This window comes from Parasteatoda tepidariorum, chromosome 7, assembly GCF_982258835.1.
Source record: "Parasteatoda tepidariorum strain Cologne lab strain chromosome 7, Ptep-v5.0, whole genome shotgun sequence".
NCBI lineage: Eukaryota > Metazoa > Arthropoda > Arachnida > Araneae > Theridiidae > Parasteatoda > Parasteatoda tepidariorum.
The window spans coordinates 107220726-107248017 of NC_141761.1; the positions used below are offsets into that span (position 1 = coordinate 107220726).

At 28.7% G+C, this 27292-nt stretch overlaps 2 protein-coding genes across 8 annotated transcripts in view; one reads left to right on the forward strand and one right to left on the reverse strand.

Annotated features, from left to right (window-relative positions):
* The window catches only part of Oamb (Octopamine receptor in mushroom bodies), a 208733-nt gene extending 197225 nt beyond the window's left edge, over window positions 1–11508 (forward strand). For all 6 annotated transcript variants that reach the window (XM_071183016.2, XM_087168452.1, XM_016072652.4 and 3 more), the window contains one exon: window positions 3576–11508. In XM_071183016.2, the coding sequence (XP_071039117.1) occupies window positions 3935–5572 (1638 nt within the window). In that variant the 5' untranslated portion in view covers window positions 3576–3934 and the 3' untranslated portion in view covers window positions 5573–11508. The remainder of the gene's footprint in view (window positions 1–3575) is intronic.
* LOC107455177 (uncharacterized) overlaps window positions 1–27292 on the reverse strand; it is a 96572-nt gene that overhangs the window by 66134 nt on the left and 3146 nt on the right. The gene's annotated exons all lie outside the window — the stretch shown is intronic.

Sequence of the window (27292 nt, forward strand, 5' to 3'; positions counted from 1 at the left end):
TCGGTAAATTTTTATAATTTTTTGCATTTGAAACTTAGTTCAGATTTCAAAGTGATCGTCACTTTTTTCTAAAATGTACATAGATGGAAGAAATAAATACCCAAAATTTTTAAGAAGCATTTGTTCAGTCCAAACCATGTTATGTAAAGAGCATTATATAGGTTAACATAATGGAGTTTATTTTGCGAATATTTTAAAAAATTTTGCAGCGAGAAAATCATTTGAAACTTTTTTTTCAGATTACAAAATAAGCGTCAATTCTTTCAAAATTACCCATATGTGTCCAGAAATAAGTAATCAAAATTTTTAAGATTAAATTGTTTACTCCAAACAATACTACGTTAAGAGCATATTTATAGTTAACGTATTGGAGGACATTTTAAGAATTTGTTTAAAAATTTTTGAAAATGAGAAATTCATTTGAAATTTATTTCAGTTTGCAAAGTAGGCGTCAAATTTTTCAAATATGTACCCATTGTTGTGAAGAAATAAGTACCCAGAATTTTTAAGAAGAATTTGTTTAGTCCAATTCACGCTGAGTAAAAGTCATGCTACGTATGCATATTATTTTACTTTTCCGGTATTTTTGAAAGAATTTCAGCTCATTTTTTTTAATCTTAATCAATTGATAAATTCTTTATTGCAAAAAAATTTTTTTAAAAATCGTAAATTATACATATGCTCTTAATACGTCATTGTTTGGAATAAACAAATCCGTCTTAAAACTTTTGATTACATATTTCTTGACACATTGGTATTGGAATTGGAGGATTGGGTATTTTTGAAAACATTGATGCTCACTTCGTAAACTGGAACAAGTTTCTGATACTTTCTTAGACTTATTCAAATTGAATTATTTAGCAATTCCAGATAAAAATTCCACTTAAAGATAGAAAAATAACATATAAAAGTTGGGGAAAACGATTTACTCCGAGAAGTTCCAAAATTATCTTCTTATTATACTGCTTTTTTATTAATGCTTATACCGGCCTGATTTTACAAAAAGCAATCATAAAATTCTTTAATTGTGATTTTGGCATTAACGTTGTGCGGTGGTTATAAAAAATGTCCTGGCATAATTTCAATTCTTCATTTGGGGAAAAAGTTATTATATAAAACGTAAAAGTACTTTTTACACACCCAACATGTAACATTCTAAAACTTGAATAAAATTAATTTTTGCGTTATTGATAATTTTAATTCGAAAATTATTTCCGTTGAATATCTTGCCTTCCCAAATTATAAAACAAAACAAAAATGTAAAATTTTCAATTTTACTAAAGTTTTTACGGAAAAAATTTTAAAATTATGTTAAATGAGTTACTGAGAAATTAGCTCTCATTAAAACTTTATTCATACTTTACTCATAATTCAACCATAATTCATTACAAAAATGTAGGCCAAATTAAAAATATATATAAAACAAAGCTAAATGGATGAAATAGTTATATATAATATTAAAAACTACTTTATTGCTATTCATTATTTTCAAAACTCCATTGGAATATAACGTAACATTATAGAGAACCAGTGTTAAAGTTCAGTGTGTTGCACCTTTTGCTAGAATTGAACGAAACATTTCTCATAATTTTAAAAAGCATAACTATTGAAAAATGTACATTTTCTAGACTCTAAAATTTTATTTTTAATTTTACGAAAATTTTTAATATTCTCAGGACTATTTTTCGTGAAATCCCCTTTAAATAATCTCCTCATTTCCGCAAAATATTATGAAAAAATTCGCAATATATCTTTAATTATGTTCACGATATTAATGATCTTCATGTAACTAAATGTACTTCATGTAACATCTCATGTAACTTTGACTAAACATATGCTTGTTTAAAACTTTGGATATTTATTTTTTCGCATCTATGGGTATTTTTGAAAGATTTGAAGCTTACTTTATAATCTGAAACAAGTTTCAAATATAAATCTCAATGCCAAAAATTATAAAAAATTCACAAAACGGCCTCCTTTATTTTTTTATATATGCTCATAACGTAGCATTGTCTGGGCTAAATATTGCTTCTTAAAAATAATGAGTTCTTCTTTCTTGAAATCTATGAGTATTTTAAAGAAATGACGCTCCTTTTATAATCAGAAACAAGTTTAAAATTGTTTTTTTTTTTTCTATGTCAAGTTTAAACATGACTTAGGGCCCCTTTATTGATGCATATATATATATATATATATATATATATATATATATATATATATTTACCTTTTCCTTAAGAATTGTCCAATTAAAATAATGAATTATCAAAACTTTTAATGAATATAAGCTCAAATCTACTAAAATATCGTAATTTACGTATGTTATAAATAATTTAAAGGCATTTCATAAATAAACAACAAGTCATTCTTTTTTTAAAGTATGAACATGGGCCGCCCACAGTTCTGTGCCTGACCCCCGCATTTCTATATCAAGCCCTAGTCAAAATTACGATCTGTGGATGATTCTGACGATTACGATCTGGGGAGTATGATTGGGTCCTCCCTTTAAAACGGGCTGTGACGTTTACTGACCGCAGTCAGTGATGCTTGACTTCGGTGATCTACTGAAAACCGTGTCTTTACGATAAGTCCACTGCGGGACACAAAATTTATGAACATTTAATACTAGTTTTTCAAATTATAGTTAATATCAAGTGCTAATGTGTTAATATCAAATATATGATATTAACATTTGATATTAACTATATGTTAATATAGTTAACATCAAATGTCAATATGTTTTCAAATTATTAGTTAATATCAAATGCCAAAAAGAAAAATAATTCATACCTCTAATTTTAAGATTCTGCTTAGGGAAAAATAGCCTGGAAATGACCTCCATGTTAACTCCGCAGAAAATGTTTCTACTCCATTTGGATAAATTTATATTTTTAACCAATCACAGACTTGTTTATTGTAACTTTCTAAATTAAATTTAGATATCGATAATTTACACTGTGTGAGTACTTACTTTATTCTTTTGAGTACTTATTCTATCATTGTACTTATCAATGCTAAAAAACACCGTATGTTTCTTATTTAAATGAGTTGCGAACGATGTTGCAACGTATACGATTGTATTTAATTTCTGAATTTAATTAGTAACTGCTCGTAATTCAATAAAAATAAATAGCACAGTAATATCAGGGTTTCCACTCCACAGAGAAAACCTGGATAATAAAGGGAATTAAAAAAAATCGCCTAAAATAACAGGGAATGTGGAGTTTTTCTTAAGAAACTGGGAAAATATAGGGAATTTTGTTTCGTATTTTCGTCTTTCTTAAGAAATGGTAACTACTCAAAGTGCAATCTGTAGGATATTTAAGGATGATATTTATTATAGCATTATTTGTTTTAAGTATGTTCAGCTGTTCCTTTTTTACTCAAAATTTTTGCCAGCAATTAAAACTAGTATAGTTAGAACAGTACAACTCACGCAATAGCAGAGTTTTTCCTCTTAATATATTGTGTAAAATATGTGCAAGGAAATCACAGGGAATTTTTTCTTCTTCCAGATTTGAGCGGTGACCCAGAATATGCAATAAAGTTTAAGTTCTATCTCTTTCTTTTATTTTCAGAAATATTCAATGAAGTGAAGTTGAATGAAACAAGGAAAGATGATAACAATGGAACTGATATGCTGGATTGGACGGACATTAGATTCGGGATAGCAGGGACCAGGACATTGGATCCACAAACTAAGCGAATGACTTGTACTTAAAAATAAATACCGATGCTCTTTCATATTCTCTTAATTGACAATTGTTTTTATGTATGTCGCCACCTTTTGTATATTTCCATGTTCTGTGTCTAGAAGATGTAATGAATATGAAAGCGCATTGTCCGAAACCGGAGAAATGCCAAACATTCTTCTTCTTCGAACTTAGTATAACTATTCTAGTCTATAGGGTGTTTATTTATTGTTAGGACCCGATTCATGGAACAAATCATGTCGGCTGAAAATGGTGAGTGTCCCTCATGGTTCCGGGAGGAACTTATCAACAATGCCAAAAATATATCAGCCATCATCATCCTCGGATTCATCAACATTATCATCATCAGCGGTAACTTGTTGGTGGTGATGGCGGTATTCGCTTCCGCCAAGCTGCGAACAGTAACCAATTTCTTAATCGTTTCGTTGGCCATTTCTGATCTATTGGTAGGTCTAGCTGTTCTTCCCTATTCCATAACTCTTGAAGTTTTAGATATATGGATATTCGGCGAACTATGGTGCCAAATGTGGCTAGCCGTGGACGTCTGGCTCTGCACGGCTTCCATACTCAATTTATGTGCTATTAGTATAGATAGGTATTTAGCAATCACCCGACCCGTGCATTATAGGGCTATCATGTCAACTGTCCGAGTCAAGCTCCTCATAGCTTCCGTTTGGGTCCTCTCGTTTATTATATGTTTTCCACCCCTCGTTGGATGGAACGATCGAGTGAAAGACGACGAGGAGTTGACTTCTTTATACGACAACTCGACTATCTTTCTAGAAAGCAACAGAACATTCGATGACATTCTGACCAGCAACTTCACCGATGATTACAATTCCACCGGTGGCGATGTTCGGTTCGTGATCCGTAACGCACCCAGACGACGTTGCCTCAAACCTCAGTGCGCTCTCATCACCAACCAAGGATATGTCATTTATTCAGCTCTAGGCTCATTCTATATTCCTATGCTAGTCATGCTGTTTTTTTACTATCGAATATACGTAGTGGCACTCAAAACAAGCCGCGCCTTAGATCGAGGCTTTCGCACGGCTAAATCGAGCAAATCAAAAGGGTCGACTGGTCAAGAACAGGAGGGATCAGACGTGACCCTTCGTATACATAGGGGGAGACCAACAAACGAATCCATGTGTTCCTCACGTAGTAGCAAAAATGCGTCAACGAACCGAAGGTCTGGCGATATCTTGGTTCCTAGACGCATTCCAACAGTCGTATATCATCACACTAAAGATTGCAGCAGTCCACGCTGTTTCAGAGATGACAGGCACTACCACACCGAGGCAGCTCCTGAAAACACTGACTCTCCATCCTCGCAATTTAAAGATCGAATTAGAAGGACTAAGTCTGCGACAGTGACCACCACCAAATTCACGTTCGATCACGAAAAGCCCTCCACGTCACAAGATCACTTGACTGTCAGTGGAGTTGGCGAGCAGCAAAGCAATGGTCGCAATAGTCCATTCACAAAAAGCAAGAGAAATGCTCGTTGGCACGCCAAGCGGTTTAAAACCGAAGCCAAAGCCACAAAAACTGTCGGGATCATTGTGGGAGGGTTCATTCTCTGCTGGCTTCCCTTTTTCACCATATACCTCATCATGGGTTTCTGTGAAACTTGCATTCCTGATTTGCTGTTCAAAGTGTTTTTCTACCTGGGCTATTGCAACTCGGCCTTAAACCCCATCATCTACGGAATTATAAGCAAGGACTTCAGGTTTGCCTTCAAGAAGATACTGTGTCGGTGTACCTTGAACGACGATGGCGTCGCTTCCCTCATTCGTCATATACATATACCTACTTTCATTGAAGACGATTCAGCTACACTTCAATCTTCGATCCCATAATTCCTTTCCCTGGAGGGGATGCCAACTTAGCCTTAATAACTTCCTTTTTTGCTTAAAATGAAAGAGATAAATATTTAATTGAAAAAATACAATATTTTTGTGTCGCATTGTTGCATTTATCCAGATCTACTTGTTTGAGGTAAATTTTTTTCCAACTTCGAATAATGTCTTTTTCACTGGGACAAAGAAAGTTGCAGATGATCACTGAAAACTCTTGACCAACGCGTCACTAAATTGAACGTTGTGTTAACATTTGTTATAAAATAAACCAATAACGTACAAAAGCACAAATAAAGTAATTGGCAGTATTATCACCCCGCTACTATAACAAGTATCATCATCTGTGCCGAGATGATTGCGAGAATAACGAAACAATCTTTTGTAGCATTATTGCTAAAACAGATGATGGTTCAACTTATTGTATTATAGGTAGACTTTTATAGTTCCGAATCTACATCTTTTAACTACATTATCTGTTTGATTTTTAATACGTTTTTGTTCGATTTTATTAGACAACAGCACATAGACATCCTTCGTACTAACAACAGATTTTAGTGGCAATTTTTCGTGAAAAACTTGTATTAAAATGCTGGAATTTGCGTTTCTAAAAAATATTTTTGATATTGTTTTTGTTAAAGCATGAAATTAGATTCGGATATAAATGCCCTAACGTCTTACTTTCTAGCTTACGAACTATTGTAGAACATTATTAGTACGAATTAAGATTGAACTAACAGCACGGAAATTAAACAAACAATTTTGTCTAGTGCATCTTTATAATTGTTATCAAACGTCTCAATAGGCAAAATGTCCTCCTGTAAATATTCCTACTATATTTCAATTATAGTGATTTGAAAGTAACTAGAAATCGTTATTACTTGAAAACTGCCGGCCATTTTGCCACTTGAAACGTTCAAAAAGAAGGAATTGTGATAAATTTCAAAGGAACTCTTATCAACTCTAGTTGCTAGCAGTTAATTTTTTTTTAAATTTGATCAATTTTTATGAAATATCATTCAGAATAAAATAAGATTAATTTTACATTAAATTCCAAAAAGCAATAAATATTTATGAACGAGAATAATTTTAATTGAATGCTTCTCAATAAAATGTACGTATTTTGGAATCACGCAAACAAAGCTTGTTTTTTTTTTAAATGACCCTAAATATTTACCGATGTTTTACCATATATATTTAATTAAATTCGAATTTACGAAAAGTTTGGCATCCCCTTTGCATGTTTGTCTTTTCATTCTAATGTATTGTTTTATAGTGTTTCAACCTAAACCAGATTTTACATTGGAGTGTAACATTGGGAACATATTTTCGGTGAAGCAATTCATATTGTATATTTTGCGAAAAGGAATTTATAGATGCGTATTTGTAGCTCGCAAATATTTTACATTTGCTACTTGAGTTTAAGGTTGTCGTCTCCCAATGTTAAAATGTGTGGAATATTTGAATTCATGTTTTCAATATAAAGCATGTTTAAACTTCCATTTTTCTCAGCTTAACTATTACTGCAGAATAATTCAAAACTCTAAAAGAGCATAATATACTTCGTTTTGTTATAGAGACTACACTTTCAGTAAGAATAAGAACACAGTATTTTAAGCAAACGATTTAAAACGATTAAGCAAACGTTTAAAAAAAAGAACACAGTTTTTTGAGCTAACGATTTAATAAATGCGTCTTGTTGAAAAAGAAAGTTTAAAAAAAAAAGAACACCATTTTTAAGGCAAACGATTAAATAAATATGAGATTTTTCCGTCAAGAAAGTTATGTTGTTGAATCAGGATATTTTTAGATCATATAATTTAGCCATAATATGTGAGCTTTGCAAAATTTGAAATTAATTTTGTACATTTCATAAAACATTAAAGCTGAGTTTTCCTGCATTTTAATATTAGGAGGCAATGGCTTTAAAAAAAACAACGTAAAAAACGTAGAAAATATTCTTAACTTTCTGTATCACTCAAATTTTTAATGAAATCGAGCTTTAAATCACATTAAACGCTTTTGTGGGAGTTTTTTCAAGCTTCAATTTTTAACAAATTTATTTTGTTCATTATTGCTTAGAACTAAAGCTATTTATGATAACATCATATTTATTACTAAGTGATTTATATCTAACTTAAGCGTAAAGTTTTCCTTATTGACCAATTTATAAATCATCCGACATCATTTTAATTTTTTTTCTATTTCCAAGTTTCAGAATTAAGAATGAATGTATCAGATTTGATTTTTCCTATTTTAAATTTGAATTAACTCAACAATTATAAATATTTATTGTTATCTAAATCATATTTTAAAATTTGGAAAAAATTATTTGTAACAAACTGACACACGAAGGTGCAACTTTTAAAATTTCTTTCGGAAAAAATAAATGATCAATTTACTTCAGTTGGTAAAATTAGTTAAATTTACATCTAATGTAAATCGGCCAAAAAGAAATTAAAATTTTTAAGATTATAAAGAAGCAATTGTTTTTGTGATAGTATTATAAAGTTTGTTTCTGTAAATTGTACTTGAATATGTTTCTTTCTGAAATTACGAAAAACTATTTTCAACAAAATACAAATACTTAAATACAAGCAAACTTTTGAAACGCAACGATAATTTATTTTAAATGAATTGTTTCTGTAAGCTTATAACTCAAACGATTCTGTAACGATAACTCAAACGATTCTGTAAGCTTATAACGACATATATTTTATGACTTAATTTCCTAAATATTTTTTTTACTAATAGTGGAACAATTTTCTTGCCATTTCTATTTTTTAATAAAAAAAATGTCAAAATTTAATTAAATGTATATAATACTGATCATACTCTTATCGGATATGTTACCTAAAGTTTTGGTGTACGTCGAACATTATAAATATGAAAACTGTAGCAAAAAAAATTCCTGCTCGACAGCTAGGAGTGTGCCACAATGTAAACAGAGGAATCTAATACATAAAGACAAACCAATAATTCCAAGAAAATTCATGAAATTTAAAAAAAAAAAAATTAAGAACAATTCTAACGTTTCAGAAGCAACTAAAAACAAACTTTTTTTTTCTTGACGAGTTCTTGTTAGTTTGGATGTACACAACTTAACGATTTTAAAATTGTAATCGTTAGTCAATTATGTCGTGACCTTTAAAAATAATTATTAAATATAAACATTTTTTTTAAAAAAGAGTCTGTATTTCTATGGCATGTTTCGTGACGACGCGACACGCTTTCTATACATCTATTTTTCTCATTGTAATGTCATAGAGAAAAAAAAGGTTTTATCGTGACAACTATGCAAACTAAAGTGTACAAATTCATGAATGAATTCTTTTCTTCTATCGCGTCGAGTATCTAAAATAATCTCGAATGTATTCATTTATATGCCATAATGTTGCAAATCGGGGTTAAAATATACATAGACAAAATAGTTATGTAACAATAGTGCAGATCATCGAGTATTAACTGAAATCTGAACAATATGCAACTCTAGACTATCACCTTGTAAGAAAACAACATATTTGAATATTTCAGATTCTCCAGTCACTGGGACCGTTCATAAATGATGTCACGCTTAGAGGGATAGGATGAGGTTCTTAAAATTGTGACAGTTTGGGACACGAGAGAAAAAAGGGGATTTACATTAAAAATACTCATTTAAAATAAACAGTTTAAATATATTTATATAACTTGTTGATATATTTTCCATAAAAAAAGTACTCTTTAATACGTTGTTGTTTATATTCACAAAAAAAACGCTTTGCTTAAGTTTAAAAATACAATTTGAAAATCAATGTATAACGTATGTTTTGTTTCTGAACTGCTAGAATATGTTTATATAATTTTGATGATATTGTGTGAAATATTATATGATGAGGCGTTTGAAATATGTTGTTGTTTGAATGCGCTTTAATTGTTAGATACTTGCAAGCAACGTCACGCGTGGACCAGCCACTCAGGTTATCCACACACATGCAATGTTAGAAAGCAGCAATAAAAAAATGATTAAGTAAAAAATATTCAGTAGATTTCTACTATAAATGAATAAATACTTATAATTTATATTCAGCTATTATTAATTTAATATCAGCATATTAATTTATAATCAGCTTATTTCTACGTTTTTATCTGTGGGGGAAAAAATTTATCCATTATAAATTTCAGTGTTTTTTCCACAAACGGAAAAATCCCTATAGAATGCATATACAGTAGTAGAGTAACAGGAATATCTGATACATTTATTTAAATTAAGTTCCTTTTCTCTGTTGCCACATGGAATTTATAAATTCTTTCATAATTCTAAAACAGAAATCATGCTAGTGATATATGTACTTATATTTTTATATCAATATTATACTGTATATTCTAAGTACTGACAATAACTGTGTTTGTTTTTCGTTGTAATGTTTATGGGAATCTTTTTTTTTTTCATTCTAAAAATAAGTCGGATGGTTTATAATAAAATGTGATAACGATGAAGTTTTTTTTAATTACAAAATGAATTTAAATATACCCTCCCACAATGCTTATTTCAATCAGAAATCAAAACTAACTTATTATGAATGAAATATTGTTATTCCTTACAGTGTTGGGTGATAAAAAAAAATATTAGAGGATTTTTTTTCTAAGCCTTGTTTTTAAGAAAACAACTGAATCAAATACGATGAAATTGTGCAGCTTAACTATGAGTAAATGATATAGATGTAATTGTTAACTATGAAAATTTTTAAAAAATATTTGGCAACAACAAAATAGTATTAGTTTAAATAATCATTTATGACTTTCACATTAGGAGTATGCTTAAATGTGAGCATTACAATATGTAAATTCAATTGAACTAAATAACAACAATGATTATGATGCGTATTTTTAGACGTCAAAATAAACATATGTTTAATTGAAATGGTCTGTCTAATAAAATAGGTGAGTGGCTAAAACGATGGGCTAATAATAAGTCTAGAAACACAACACCTTAAATTATATAACTGCTCCAAATTAAAATGGTTTACACAACACCTTGCTTTAATAAAATATACTTTTTTTTTAATCAAGTTTTCAAAACAAAATTTTTGAAAAAAATATTTTTTCTTAAACTTAATTAATTATTGATTAAAAAAAATTATTAGTCTTTTTTAGGCTGTTACTTAAGGTTTGCATAGTTTTAAAAACTCTCTAAAGACTCAACTGCAAGGAGTAACGAAAATTACTTATAACTTGTATTACTCTCTAGTAACCAATAAAATTAAATTTCAAGTACTTATAAATTAATCAAATAAAATGAAAGTATAATACTAGATATTAAATATAACCGCAATATATATTAAACCTATAAAATATTAAACCTATTATCATAAACCAGCAGCATTTATCACAATACCATTTATCACAGCACCATTTATCACAATACCTTTTACCACACTTTATCACCGGCGTCAAAAGTTTTTCACGGTCACCCCCGAATCGAATAAGTGCTGAAATTCGTTCGAATACAATAAAAAATTTGCAATAACGATTTCATAAAAAGTTTTTGAAATTTTTTTTTCATTAAGTTAAAAACTTTCATACAAATTTTAAATAAAAAAATTTTATTTGATACCCAAAAACCTGGAAAAAGAAATGTCTGCTGTTTTTGGAGTAATTTGATCCAGTATTTTTCTAATAACAAGGCTTCGTACATCTCGTTATTATTTTTTTTAATAGCAAAACACCAAACATTCTCTTGTTATTACTTTTCCATTGACAAGACTTCTCACATATTTTGTTAGTTATTTTCTAAATATAGGACTCCTGACAAATCTCTTTTTACTCTTATATTTATGAAAACACATTTTTGAATCAGCGACATTAAAACAAAACAAAAAAATATTAGTTTTTTGTTTATATTATCAAAAGGATTTGTTTAAATATTACATATGACATTAAAATATCTTTATTTTCAATTTTTTTAATATATATATATATATATATATATATATATATATATATATATATATATATATATATATATATATATATATATATATTTATATATATATATATATATATATATATATATATATATATATATATATATATATATATATATATATATATATATATATACGTAAAAATTTGAATCCTTAATTTAGATTCATTTTCAAGTTAAATCAGTTTAGAAATAAATGTTTTATTAATCGTATAGATTTGTTAAAATAATTAAAATTCTCACGAAACTGTTTACACTTGATGCACGACTTTTTGACAGAACGAATTTACTCTTGGCTCAATATATTTTGATTGATTTCTATTAAGAAAGTGATCGACGAACGAAGGAAGAGATGGAGACAAATTGTTCTAGAATAATTGAGCATGAAGTACACAAGAAATTCCTCTGTAATTCAATCAACCTACTTTTATAATGTAGTTGTTTTTCCTTTATAGTTGACATATGATTCGTTTGAAGCTAATATTGATAAATACATGTGTAGCATTATGATTCAAACGCAGGATGTTATGTATGTTTTCATTAGTATTTCAAAAACTGTTCCCTCCTATTCCAGTACCATTCTACAAAAACTAATTAAATTTTTTTTTTTTTAATGCATATGAATTGGATGTATTTGTGTAATTTTCTTTTACATGGACCAACATTTTTCAATGTCGCCAAAACAGCGATTTGTCGCCAAAGTAATATGTTCTGAAAGAACTGGTGAGGAAATGGTGTCGTAAGAAAAATGTGGTCCGAATAATGGTTTTTCTTTTCGACCAAGTTTTTAGTCGCCAAAACAGCGATTTGCAGCCAAAGTAATATGTTCTGAAAGAACTGGTGAGGAAATGACGTCGTAAGAAAAATGTGTGTCCGAATAAAGGTTTTTCTTTTCGACCAAGTTCTTAGTCGCCAAAACAGCGATTTGCTGCCAAAGTAATATGTTCTGAAAGAACTGGTGAGGAAATGGCGTCGTAAGAAAAATGTGGTCCGAATAAAGGTTTTTCTTTTCGACCAAGTTTTTAGTCGCCAAAACAGCGATTTGCTGCCAGAGTAATATGTTCTGAAAGAACTGGTGAGGAAATGGCGTCGTGAGAAAAAATTGGTCCGTGTAAAGGATTAGTACAATATTTATATCGTATAATATCCCTATTTTTAAATGCTGAGTATTTATATACGAATTCGAATGCATGATCTATGTTGTATGTTAGCAGCTCTTTGCGAATGGGTGTATTTTTTGCATCTTTCCTATATGAATTATACTTGTTTCAGTATGTGTACATTCAAAATGATAAATAACGACTTTGATGTAGAATAATTCTAAATGCAAGAATCGAAATAAACAGTTTTTATAAACACAAAGAATTTACGCTCTGAATTCAAATCAATTTCATATAATTTAAAAAAGGAAAATATATATATATGTGAAAGTTTAGGCATTTTTTTGCAGAAAAAAAATTTTCATTTTTAATAAAAATATTTGATCAAAAATTAAAAAAAAAATTTTTAACAGTGTCGAACTTGCTCATCATATCACTTTATCAGTTATTCTGAAAGACGTTTTTTTTTTATTTTTTATTTTTTTTATTTTTTATTTATTTTTTTTTTTGCTCTTTTTTTCCGTGGAAGGTAAAGAAATGATGCTTTAAACTTAAAAGAAATCTTTAATTCCAAAGTATTAATAACTTCTTGCTGAAAAAAATGGTAGGACTTAAAAACTGACAAGTATTTTAAATATATGAAAAAAACTATTAGTTTTTTTTTTTAAATAAATTGCTTCTTTGGTGATATTTTTCCAGAAATGATCATATTTTCTTGTGCCCCAACAAAGTTGTAACAAAACAGTTTTACGAATTCAAAAAAAAAAAGAAAGAAAAAATCGAATCATTAATGAAATTTGCTTTTAAAGAACGGTATGTTTTATTTTCGAATTCATAATTTTGCTACTTTTTATCGAAATGAATAAAACTCAAAGTAACAATTACTTATAACTGTGTGGAACTCACGATAGTTAGAAAATCTTTTTCATTAAAAAATATTATTCCACGTGAAAAACAATAGCCTCCAATAAACAACTATAACGAAAACTCAGATGAAACAAAGCTGGCTTGCAAACATTGATTCTTGACGGAGTGAAAAATGTCAACTTTTGCTTATTATTTATTCGACTAAGTTTGTAGAACTTGACCTTGTTTTGCGAAAATTGATACAAAGAAATTTATCTTTGTTGGCTAGAATTGCGATACCGAAGATTGATAAAGGACTAAGTACAAGTGACGAAGTATGGGTATCTCGATCCTGATTGGTAGTTGAAACGTGGTATTTGTTTACAACTGTTCTTTCCATTCTATTTAGAGTAAGCCAATCCCGTCAATTATCAATTCTCTTAAGTGACACATTCTAAATTCTTTCTCAAAGATTTCAATTCTTTCACTATATATTTACACAGAGACTTAACACAAAGACAGGCACGAAACTACGTGAGACATAAACAAACTAATTATGCTTCGAAGTTGCCAGGTACACAAAACAAAAACATATCACGGTTAACAATAAAATACATAAGCAAATAATAAATCCAAGTTAAGCAAAAGAAGTAGAAGAGAAAAATTATATTTCAAGTAATTCCTAATTCGAAGTGCGATACGGATCTTTATTTAATTAACTTGTCGTTAATTAACATTCTAACTTATGTAGAAAAACTCAGCTCTACTTGAATACGCCATTTTGCCGATAAAGATTAGCTGGCGCTGACGTCGTAGGTCACATGTATGGGAGGTCTTCTTGAAGTACCCAATTGTATTTCAGCATTATTATTCCTCTTTTTTTTAGGAAAAATACATTCTTGTAAAACGTTATGGCTTCGAATTCACACGATTATTTTTCCATCAATTTATATAACTTCATCTAGTCTTTCATACGTTATACAAATACAACAAACTGAAATGCAAAGGCTTTCTTTTTGTACTCTCATGGGTTTGAGGTCCAAAAATAGTATGTGTTTGTCTTCATTGCGTTTTCTAATTGTTTCCCAGATTTCACAGTATCAGTTCGCAAAAGTGGACCCTAACCTCATTCTATTTCATTAAATTAAATAAGTTAAATTGTTTTCCTCAAAGTCGTTATTTATCATTATCAGACATAAATGTGGTATATGTTGTTGCACGAGGACAATCGATAGTTTTTAAATATATGATGTGCATTTAACGGTATATATATTCTCTGTACTTTGTAAAATGCTCTTGAAAACTCATGTTTTATTTCTTACTCTCAACTGCTGTCTTCCAAACAAATCAGAACTTTCCCGATTTTTTCACTTTCTTTTCAATGCATCTAAAGGAAGTTGAAAAAAGAAATAGTCTTTCTTTTTTACTCTATTAATATTAGAAATTTATTAAATTTATTTATTTATTTATTTGTTGTAATGCCCATGTGCCGTGCAAATCTTCAGTGATTTTTATTATTCAGTTCCGTTAAAGACTAAATTATTTTAATTTAAAACAAATATGCGAGATAAGTAATCTGAAGAAAATTACTTTGGCGGAAAAAAATTTTATAATTAAAGAAAATTAAATGAAACAACAATCACTGAAATGTTACAAAACATAATTTAAAAAGGAGCACGGTTTTAGATTCGTCGACAGAAACGTTTTCACTGACTAGTTCCAAGGAAAATAAAGTTTGTAGTCGAAGTTGTAGTTTGTGATCATAAATTGGCGTACGCAAAATGTAATCTTTTGGCCGCCGTTGCAAATCTATTGTCTTAAGGCCTGGTTTCTTAGGACAGGACGCCTTCAGCTGGAAATCAGCGCTAACCTCTGATTGGTCCATTTGTGAGTTTGATAGCATACGTCATCGAACGCTCATCTTGAACTACAATTGCCGTCCAACTCAACTGCAGTTGGATTACAATGTGACGTTAACCACAGAAGCAATGGCGGACAACATCCAACAGCACATTGAAATCAGCCAAGATTTTGATTTTGACATTAAACATAGCTTCTTCATTAAACATAGCACTCTTCATTTAGCTCATCTATAATGTGTTTTTTCTTGGAAAAAGTCATTATTTGTTCTCTAAAACACTGGTCGACAATAACAAAATCAATACAAATTCAAAATAAATATTTGTTTACGTTATTAACGCATGCGCAATGAGAGATAATGTCTGCGTTGGACCGACTGCTCACGCTGAGCTAACAAAAAAGTATTTTTTTGGCGTCAGCTCTACGTCAACTTTCCGCTGACGCCCAGATAAGGCGCTTGTCCTAAGAAACCAGACCTTAACTAAGTTAAGTCAAAGCAAGACTTTTATGAATAATGTTTACAAAATTTATTTTGCAATTTATTCAAAAAAAATTGGAAATAATACGAGAGAAAAGTGTAGGAGAATAATGATATTCTTAAAACAAATTATCAATGGAAGTAAAAAAAAATATTTGCTTCAGTAAGTATTAAATAAGGTCACAGTGCGAGAAGCTCTTTTGGTTGTATAAAAATCGTTTGATCATTAACTATTTGTCAAAACTACATCCTCAACGACATTCCCAATTGTGGGTTCGAGTTCAATTGCTATCAGGCAAAATGTGAGGCGTTTCCGTTGTTTAAACTCTATGTAACACAAATACGGAATACTTTCAATCAAAAAGTAGCGATTTCTACTTGACTCAATAGTTTCTCTGTCTTCTGCATTTGCATGCGAGCTTAAAGAGATTTCGTTAATCCAATAAAGTAGATAATTATATAAAGAAACTTTGAACGGAAGAATTCGTAAAAACTGATTAAAATATAGCGATTTTCATGAAAAAAGTGTTTCAAAAACATGATTAAGAATTATAATAGATTGAAGGAAAAACAAAAAACAGCCATACGAAAATTACCGATCGTTTAACGAATCAATCAGATAGAGCGAGATGTATATAATAAAAAAAAAAGCTATGTACACTAAACGCTCCATTCTCTCCAATGAAAATTTCTAGGAGGTTCCATTCTGGCCAAAAAAAAAAAAAAATTACATACATGCTGGAAAGTTCTATTCCGGCCAAATAGAAATCATTGAAAAAATGATTACACACTGAAAGGTTTCATTCCGGCAACAACAAAAAGTAAATAAAAAACGATTACACACACGTTAAAAGATTCCATTCTGGCCAAAAAAAAATTTGAAGAAAAATTATACACATGCTCAGACGTTTAATTGTGGACAAAAAAAATATTACGCACATGCTGGAAAGTTTCATTCTGGCTAAAAAGAAATCATTGTGAAAATGATAACACACTAAAAGAATTCCATCCTAGCAACAACAAAAAAATTTAAAAAATGATTACACACACTCTAGAAGATTCCATTCTGACCAAAAAAAATTTGAGGAAAAAATATTATACACACGCAAGGGAAAAAAAGCTATTGAAAAAACTATTACACACTGGGAGATTCTGCCAAAAGGAATCGTTGAAAAAGAGCATTTTAATAATATGCTTGAGATAAAGGATATGTCATAGAAAAACAAATAGAAGTCATACGAAAAATAAAAGGAGGGCAACTGTTAGTCCAATCATTTGACCGACAGTTGAGCAATCTTGATCAAAAGATCAGATGAATCAGAAAAGATTCATATAAAGAGGTTCTGGAGACCATTTTTAAATAAACATAGCCAGTAACCATAGCACAGCAAGTCATGGCTATGTTCTCTAAACAATCACCTTAATGTTCGTTTAAAGTATTGTTTGTTTCAACGTTTAAAATTTTCATCAATTTCAATTTAATATACAACAAATAAACCCAACATATTTTTAACATAAAGTTTATTTAAAAAATTACATTTTAATTAAAATAGACCTTTTTAATTAAATGTTTAAAATATTACTGATTTTATGTTTTTCCCTTTTTATACATTTATTTTTCCTAAAAAACCGACATATTATTTTAAATGTTCCAATAATCAGATTCTGAACAGCTTTCATTTTTTTACTGTCGTTCCAATTATTCTTTTTTTTCTGCATAAAAAACAAATGAAATTTTTAAGAGCCACTGCCACTTAATATGTTCGTTCGATTTTTTTTTCCTCATACATTTTACGACATATTTCTTAAACATGTCGTCATTTTTCACGACATATTATTAAAAGGAAAAAAAACACAAAGAAGAATAAAACTTTATCTTTTTTTATGTGTAACCACAAAAAAGTCGTAAATAAAGCTATCGTTGTTTAAGCAGATCCTTTTTAAAACCTATCACTTTCTTGCTTTTGAAATAAATATATTTAAAAGTAATTGTCTGGAACTTGGCTAATTGCTTATAAACTTCATTTTTTTTTATTAAATAGTTTAAACTGTCGACATATTTTTTGCCGTGGTAATATACACAGAAGTTCTAATTTTAATTGTACTTTATTATCAGCGTGCTTAGCCAAACAATTGGGCACGTTGTGATAAAAGCATAGAATTTTTATATGATATAAACATAATTTTAAAATATTGAGGCACTTTATATGCCATTTCTAACGTTTATATGGAGGTGAGAAGAGGGGGAATAAAAAGATAGACTTAAATAATGCTGCCTAGACAAATGATGTATTAATTCCAATGTATATGTTTATACGAAATCGAATGAAACCAATCACAAGTAGATAAAACTAATAATTTAGAAGTTTTTAAGGTTTTATATATAAAATGTACAATTTTGTATTTATACCTATTTACAGATCTAACATAGAAAAGTATCCAAAAAAATCACACTGAAAATTCTTATTGTTTATAACAAAAAAAATAAGCCTACATATATATTGAGGTGCTTATTTGCGTGCTACTTATTTATATAAGAACGTAATTTTTAAATGCGCAGTTAATATTTAGAATTCTATTTGTGAGAATACATTTGAATTAGGAGTTCGGCCGACTTTAGAAATAAATACGCACGCAGTAACAGTGTGAAACTGCACAAAAATTTAAAATTCGACTGCTTGTACTTCTTAAACCTTTAAATTTATCAATTTATTTATTAAGGCAACTTTTAGGCAAAAAAAAAAAAAAAAAAATAGAGTGACACTTGTATTAAAGCGAAACTCGTATTAAGTTGGCTAACAAGTTTTTTTATTTTTTTTTTATTTCCTTTGTATGTATGTTTCCCCTGGGGGTTCTGACGAATTTAAAAACAACTTTATAAGCGATCGAAACCTTACTACACAATACAGCTTTAATTCTTAGCAAATTTCATTCATATTTTTTAAAAAATGTAACTACATTTGAAACAGAATTTGAAAGTTTATTTAAAAAACATTATATTGAATAAAGGCATTATTTTATTTTTTCAGAAATGTAAGGGCATAAATCTTTGTCTCTTTACCTTACTAAAATTTGCATTTGAAAATTTAAATAAAACCTAATTAACTTCTTCATGAAATTTATCACGCCCCCTTGCATTTCAGCATAGAAATTATTATTTAAATTAGACACAATTTTTATGTTTTGAGTTTATTCTAGCATAATTGGTAATAAAATTTCGCTAGTTTAATATAAAAGACTTCATTTTAAAGATACCATAAAGAAAACATTGAAACAAAATATTTAATTCGCATAATAGAATTCATATACATAAGAAAGGAAAATTTATAGTTGAATGCATTGCATTTAAAGTAGAGTTAAAGATAATTCGATCCAAACTAAAATTTTAACAATTTATCGAAACCTGCCATTTAGAAAATGTACTCTAAAGAAAATTCTTCAAACGTTGGAATAATGCCATTATTTGCTAAAATTCAATATTCCTGTAAGAAAGCAAGAGTCCATGCTTAAACGCGCAACAAAATAAATGACTTTATATATATTATGTAACACTTTAAGTTTGGGAACAATTGTTTAAACGACAAGATCTTATGTTACCCAAGAATCTCAAAAATTCAAGCAATTTTACTCAGTTCTTTAAACAATTTACTGAGTCAAATTATTTAAACAACTGTCAAATATTACCGAGTAAAATATTACAATAAAATTTACACGGTTAATCACGAGTAAAATATTCAAACAACGCTTCAAAATTATTAATTCCAATTAGACGCTAAAATAGTGAAGTAGTCACCTTGTTAATCGTGAGTAAAATATTACAGCGAATGTCAATATCTGAAAAAAATGTTTTCTAAATTGAACACCTGCAAGTGACGTAATGTGGGTATGTCTATCCTGATTGGTTGCTGAAATGTGGCATTTGTTTACGTTAGAAACTGTTCTTTCCATTCTACTTCGAGTAAGCCAAGCTCGTGAAGTTTCAATGCTCGTAAGGGACACATTCTATATTCATTTACAAAGATATCAATTCTTTCACTAAATCTTTCTTACTTAGCAGAAAGACAGTAACGAAGCAGTATAGAACATAAACTAATTGTGCATCGAAGTTGTCAGGTAAACAAAACAAAAATATATAACGGTTACTATAAAATACGTAAACAAGTAATAAATCTAAATTGAGCGAAAGACGAGATGTGCGGTACGGCATTGTGTTTAATTAATTTCACTTTTATAAACATTCTAACTTATGTGGAGAAACTTAGTTCGACTTTAACACGCCATCTCGTTTAGAAACCATCAGCTACCGCTGAGGTCCTAGGTCGCGTGTCTGTGTAGCAGTGGTCGTCTTCTTCTTGAATTGCAAGAACCCAATTGAAATGTGGCTTGACCGTAAACCAAATTCCGACCTGTGATCATAAGTTTGTGTTCTAAAACTGCTAAAAAATATGGCCATTAACAAGAAAAATGTATTAATAAAAAAAAATCTTACTATTATTATGTTGCAATATATGCAATTTAACCGCAGTACTTACTCAATTTCATTTCTATTAATTATTATTGAGCGTCCTAGTTGAAAAAATAAATCAGTTTTGCCTTAAGTAATAATGAAGCACTTTTTTCTTTTTTGGATTATTTTTGGATAGTATATTTTGCGAATGTTTTAACTTTTTTATCTGCATAGACGCTCATTCGGCTTTCATACTTTTAATGACTGATTTGCTCGCATAATACTCTAAAAAAAATATTCTAACTTTTCTTTTAAACTCACACAAATATTTTTATGTATAAATAATTTGTATAAAACTAAACACAGTTTAAAGGATCATCAGTTTTCCTACTTCTAAAAACAATTTTAGTTCCACTCACTTCACAAAAAAAAAAAATAATAATCCTACTTTTTTTTAATTGCAGTCAACTTACAAACAACTATTCAAATAAAAAAAAAATTTCAAATGCAGCTACTTTGTAAACAGCTATTCATTAATATCACTTAGTTTCGTAATAATAAATAATTGCAGCTAGTTTACAAACATCAGTTTTCAATTCATAAAAATAAATTCATTCCAGTTACTTAGTAAGCAACTATTAGAAAACAATTTTTTTAATTGCATTCAATTTACAACTAAACAAAAAAACTATTTTAAATGGCAATTAACAAGCAATTATTTATAAATATAACCTACAATAATAAACAGTTGCATCCAGTTATTAAACAAATATTTAAAAAAAACTATCATTTAGTTAAGTAATAATAAATAAATAATTGCAGCTAGTTTACAAACATCAGTTTTCCATTCAAAAATGAATTTCATTCCAGTTACTTAGTAAACAACTATTAGAAGACAACTTTTTTAACTGCATTCAATTTACGAACTAATCAAAAAAAACTATCTTAAATTGCTGTCAATTTGCAGGCAGTTATTCAAATTATTATCAAATGTAACCTAGTTATACAATAAAGAACAGTTTTACCCAGTTATTGAACGACTATTAAAAAAAAACTATTTCATTTGAAATCATTTCGCCTACATCAATCCCCGACATTAAATTGTCTCATCTTAACGATTCCTATTAATTCTCGTATAAATTGCATAAAAACTAAGAAATAAAACTAAGTTTTCATCTGAAAATTTCAATGCTCAATGTCTTTATAAAGATTTTTATAAGTGTTGCTGTTAGTATTGCTGGTACATTACTTGGAGTTATTAGTAACTGTATTAAATATAATTACCTGCTTTTCATTCGTTTTGCGAAACAAAACATAATTTTTTTCATAAATGAGTTTTGCCTACTTAGTGATGATGAGAGGGTAAAAAACATTTCATCGAAATTTCATTGTAATCTTTTTGTAAAAAAAAAAAAAAAGTATTTCAACATGTTTAATCTACTAATAGTTCATGCTAGAAGATAAATATAAATTAAAAAGCTGTAATTGTTCCATAAATCTGCAGCCCCAAGTTTTTAAAACAAAGTATTTTAAACAAATCGAATGATTTAAGGCAATGCTTCTTAATCCCTTTCCTTAAGTGTCTGTTTTTTGCAAAATAAAAGGGGGAAAGCACCTGCCGAAAAATCTATTTATTTGCTGAGCTTTTACGTGAATTTTTAAAAGCATTTGACCAGCTTCATGTATTTTTTATGGTTTATTTCAGTTTAATAAAAATATAGCGTCATCGGATTTTTAGTAAAATCTGGGTCATAAAAAAAAATTACATTTATGAAAGAACTAAAACAATTAGTAAAAAAATTATTTGATTATACATAAAGAAAACCCATCTAAGAAAGCTTAATATATTGGTCCATGCTACTGTAAATTAAAAGGTTTCTCAAGGTTACACGATTTCCCATTTCTGCATACTTTTCTCCTTTACCATGGTTTCCACAAATCTTGCTTTTTACCCAAACCAGTATATTCCAACTTTTTATTGAAACGTACTGCCGTATGGGAAAAGCAAGATTGTCTTAAACCATAGCAACGAAAAGGATTATGAGTAGAGATCTTGAGACTCCTATTCTATTTACAAAAAGTGTGACTCCTATTCTATTTAAAAAAAAGTATGACTCCTATTCTATTTACTAGAAATATTACTCTTATTCTATTTACAAAACGTATAAGCTCTGTTACAATTTATTTTTAACAGATATTTGAAATTTCAGCGTGAAACTTACATTCTAAACGCCGTTAACAAATTGTTAGTAATCAATCATTTCGATATAAAAAGATGGAACAGAATTTCACATCAAATTAATCATTTAAATGTTTTTTTTCGTCATACAAAGCAATTTAATTTTATGATAAAATACAGTGATTTATTTACTTCAAATTAACCATTTTAAAAAGTTTTCTCTTGGATTATGGGTACTAAAGTGAGTAAGCGATAAAATTACGTGGTTTTATTGTCATCAAATTAACATTTTCAACAAGTCTTTTTCGTGAGTTTAAACTATTGAAATTGCTTTGATAAAGTAAAGCTAATTTATTTTTATTAAATTAACAATTTTAACGAGTCTTTTTGTTGTACAAATCTACTTAAATGACTTTATAATAAAATAAAGTAGATGAAAGTATGTGATTGAAAAAAAATAATTTTGTCATTAAATTTTTATGTATAAGAAAATAAATGAAATGTGCTGCAAAAAAAAAAAGATGATAAATCTCCAATTGCTGTACCAGTGAAAACTTAATACATTTAACCATGTTTAAATGTTTGTTTTGTTGTTTCAAACAAAACAAGAAATCTCTATTCTAGTCGAAAACATATACTGTAATAATTGTTATGAATAAATATTTCGTGTTATATGTTGAAAAATATCTCTTTATTTTTTTTAACACACGCACAGACACACAACAAATGATTTTCCCAAATTTCTAATTATTTTAGTTCAGACAACGAAATTATATATTGTTGTAGTGGGCTATATTGTTATATAGAGGACCTACATACTACTTTGGGGTCAATTCCTACTATTAGTTCACATTCTCCCTATATATCTTGTTCAAATTTTCAATCGTTAATAAAATACTTTTTATTCATCCACTCAAATCCAAATACATTTTTTTAAACTTGTAGTGTAAAGTTACTACAGTTTTTTTTCAAATATTAATTCAATAATTAAATAGGGATGAGAAAAAAACGAAATGGAATTTTCTGATAGGTTAAGCATTAGTCATTGTTTAAATTTTGCTATGAGCGATTTAGTTTTTTCACACATTTAAAAGATAACATCAGTAATAATTTCTAACTTATAGCTCTATTTGAACAAAAAAATTTAGTTTATTGAGCACATTTAAATATTTAGTTATTTTATATTCTCTGTGTCAGATAAATTCAATAAAGAACATGACGTGGTAGCACGTGTGATCCACGTCACCACGTTTATACTTTTTATAGTTGCCAGATACCATGCTGCTTTTTTTTCCAATTCCTACTATAAGTTCACACTCTCCCTATATATATTTATGTAACTTGTTCAAATTTTCAATCGTTAATAAAATATTTTTGTATTCATCCACTCAAGTTCAAATACATTTTTCTAAACTTGTAGTGGATGACACTTGATATTGATACAGTTTTTTCAAATATTAATTCATTCATTAAATTTGATTCATTAATTTTAATTCTTTAATGAAAAGTAACTAAAATAACATTTTTCTTTGTTGACCTAAGTAGGAATTGACAGTAAAAAAAAATTTAATAATTACTTGCTTTAATTTTAATGTTATATATGTATTAACTATAAATGTATTTATATATTACATGATAACTTAATTTGCACAGTTCTAATTATGGTTAAATATTAAAAACAATTGAAATAAATTCAAAAAATAAGATCGTAAACATACCTGAAAACCGTTTTTATTGGAAAAAAATACGATGTTTTTGTTAATTTATTCATTTTTGGACTGTTACGTCAACCAACAAAGTATGCATCGAGTCCAAGGCATGAAATTTATTTTCGTTTCTGAATAGAAGACTTGGGAAAAAAAAGTACATAAAATACATAATCAGCAAGTACTTAATCAGCAGTGAGTCTTCTCTTGTCAGAAAAGACGGGGGGGGGGTGGCAAAAGATGATTAAATAAGACTTTTTACATTATTTGAAATAAAGTTGAAATTTGAAGAAAAAAATCGTTTTACTGGGGTTTATATATCAAAATATTGAGAGAAGGATAACATTAATTCATATGCAAGTTCGTCGGGACCACGAAACATTATCGTAATAGAGGGAGTTATTGTTGTATCGGATGTCGTAGTAGTTCACTGTATAAAGAAAGATCCAAATTTCTATTTTAAGTTAAACTTTTTATCACACGTGAAGCTACAATTTTGGCTAGATATGTTGTGTAAAAGTGATAAATTGTGCAAACAAGAGAAAAAAAAACTTTAACACCTAAATAACTTTTGATTTAATAAACTGATCATCAAACTGAACAGTAGGAGGGGTAGAATTTAAATACGGTACTTGAAAAATACAGACGATATTTTAAATTAAGAAATCAGACGCATAAACGTACTTTGTCAAAACCATGCGTAAAGGCGGTACTGACCTAGGTATTCATTTAGTGGTTCAAAAACTTAATATGGTAGATGAACTTGAGAAAAAAATTGCATAATTCATGCTCACATTAAAAATTATTAATAGCCATCTATTAAACTTAAAACTAATTAGATTCATTACCCCACGATTGAAGATTATTTAAACTAATTAGGTTCATTAGCCCACGATTGAAGATTAATAAAACTAATTAGGTTCATTAGCCCACGATTGAAGATTATTAAAACTAATTAGGTTCATTACCTCGCGATTGAAAATTATTATAACTAATTGGGTTCCTTACCCCGCGATTGAAGATTATAAAAACTAATTAGATTCATTACCCCACGATTGAAGATTATTAAAATTAAGTGAAAAAAATGTTTAAATAATATTAATAAATAGATTCAATATACAGATTCAAATGCTGAGACCAAATGAATAATGAGAAAAACGGAGAAAGTATGACTAACATTATATAAAAATTAATTATCTAAAAATATGTCAGTTCTAAAAGCGCAAAAAAAAATATTATTTTATTGATGAACAATTCTGTCAGTACATGAATGCAAAGGACAGCACAACATGTAAATTTGAAATTTATACATTTAGAAATTTTCGTACCAGACAATTTCATTTATTTCCATTTGAAGAATTTTAAAACTAAAGCCCAACCTACATGTAGAACAATAAAATTAGTCCTACATATTTGGAATGGAATTCGATGCAAAAAACTTATTTTTCATTTCTATTTTTCCAAACATATTTCAAGGCGAGAATTTTGTCGCCCATGAATTTAAAGACATTTGTCGAACATTTGGCAACAATTGTTACCATACTGGCCGTGAGCCTTATATCCAAGAATATTTTAATTTTTCTTAACATAGATGCCAAATCCCTTTTTTTATAGCAAAGTTGACGACACGTATTGAATTCGAGGCACAAAATATGCTCGCCGCTCTATGCCAAATACTGATTATGAAATCATGCTTCAAACAACCTGAAGCTTAAAAAAAATTCTTTAAAAAAAGGTAAAAATTTTATATGCAGAATGCTTGTATTCCTTTAATATAGAAGCCTTTTCAAAATTGAAGTACAAATTAGGAGTTTCAAATTAAAATTTAAGTGAGAGAAAACGAAAAAACTCATCGAAAATTTTTACACAAGAGATTGGGAGGTTTTCGTGGTTTTACTCTCCATGCAACGCAAATGCGGATATGTTCCATCAAAAAAGTCCTCCACGAGGGTAAATTTCTCCCAATACTTGGTCCTGTAGTTTCCTTGTTTTTTGTTGTTGTTGTAATTCATTTACGTCCCAAAATTTACCCGCTGATTACAATTAATAATGCGCAAAAATTACGATAATATCACGCTCATTATCGATATCAACATATCGAATAGATAATTTAGAGAAGATTATAAGCGATTGTTGAATACGATATTATTTTTTGAAGAAAAACTTTTTTGGGGTTACAAAAATATGGACCAATATAAAAAATAATGTTAAGCTGGAAAAATATCGGGAAAGGTTGTTAAATATCGATATTTTTTGACATTACATCGAGATATTAAATTTTATCTTTCGCGGTTTTCGGGTCCTATGTTCGTGTAGGAGTCAACACACGTTTCCTATAACTGATAAGTACCAAAGGGTAATGTCCTGATACAAGGGCGCCGGCAGAATATTATAAAAGGAGGTGCAATCCTCTAACAGAAAAACAAACAAAAAAAGATATTCTGTTATCACATTTTGTTTTGTTATTACCTATACTTTCATGGGTTAATTTTTTTGAAGATACATTTCATCATTGCTAACAACAAGATATTTTTAAAAAAAGTACGAATTTCTTGTATATACCGCGAGAAACTGTATTGATGGCGCTGGTATAGCTACTGACTTTGAAACACAAAGTCACTGTTTTGTTTATATCTTTCGAACAAAGTGTCTTACCTTTCCAAAAATTTGGAATTGATATCATTATTGATTATACTTTACACTGTTGAAATATAAAAAAAATCAAAGAAGTCCAAATTGCAAAAAAATATTGTTTTTTTCAAAAAATGCATTTTTTTTTGTTAAAAACATAAAATTTTACATTTTAATGTTGATTTTCTTAAAATTTGAGAAAAATTACTCCAAGAAAGTGTATTTAAATATTTTTGTTGTTGGATGGCAATACGTTAAAAAATTACTTGCAAAGTCGTGCACGCAAAAAAGCGAAATTTTCAAAAATTCGTATAGTCAAAAATATGCAATTTAAACAAAAACGCAAAAATAAATGTGTCTATTTATTTTCAATAAAGAGCAATAAAAAAAATAAATTATATCATTTTTGGATCATGGGTGTAAATTTTTAATGGATTGCCCCTTAATTATTTGTTTTAGAATAAAAATATTTTTAGTAAAAAAAATTTATAGCAATTTTTTTTCTGTATCT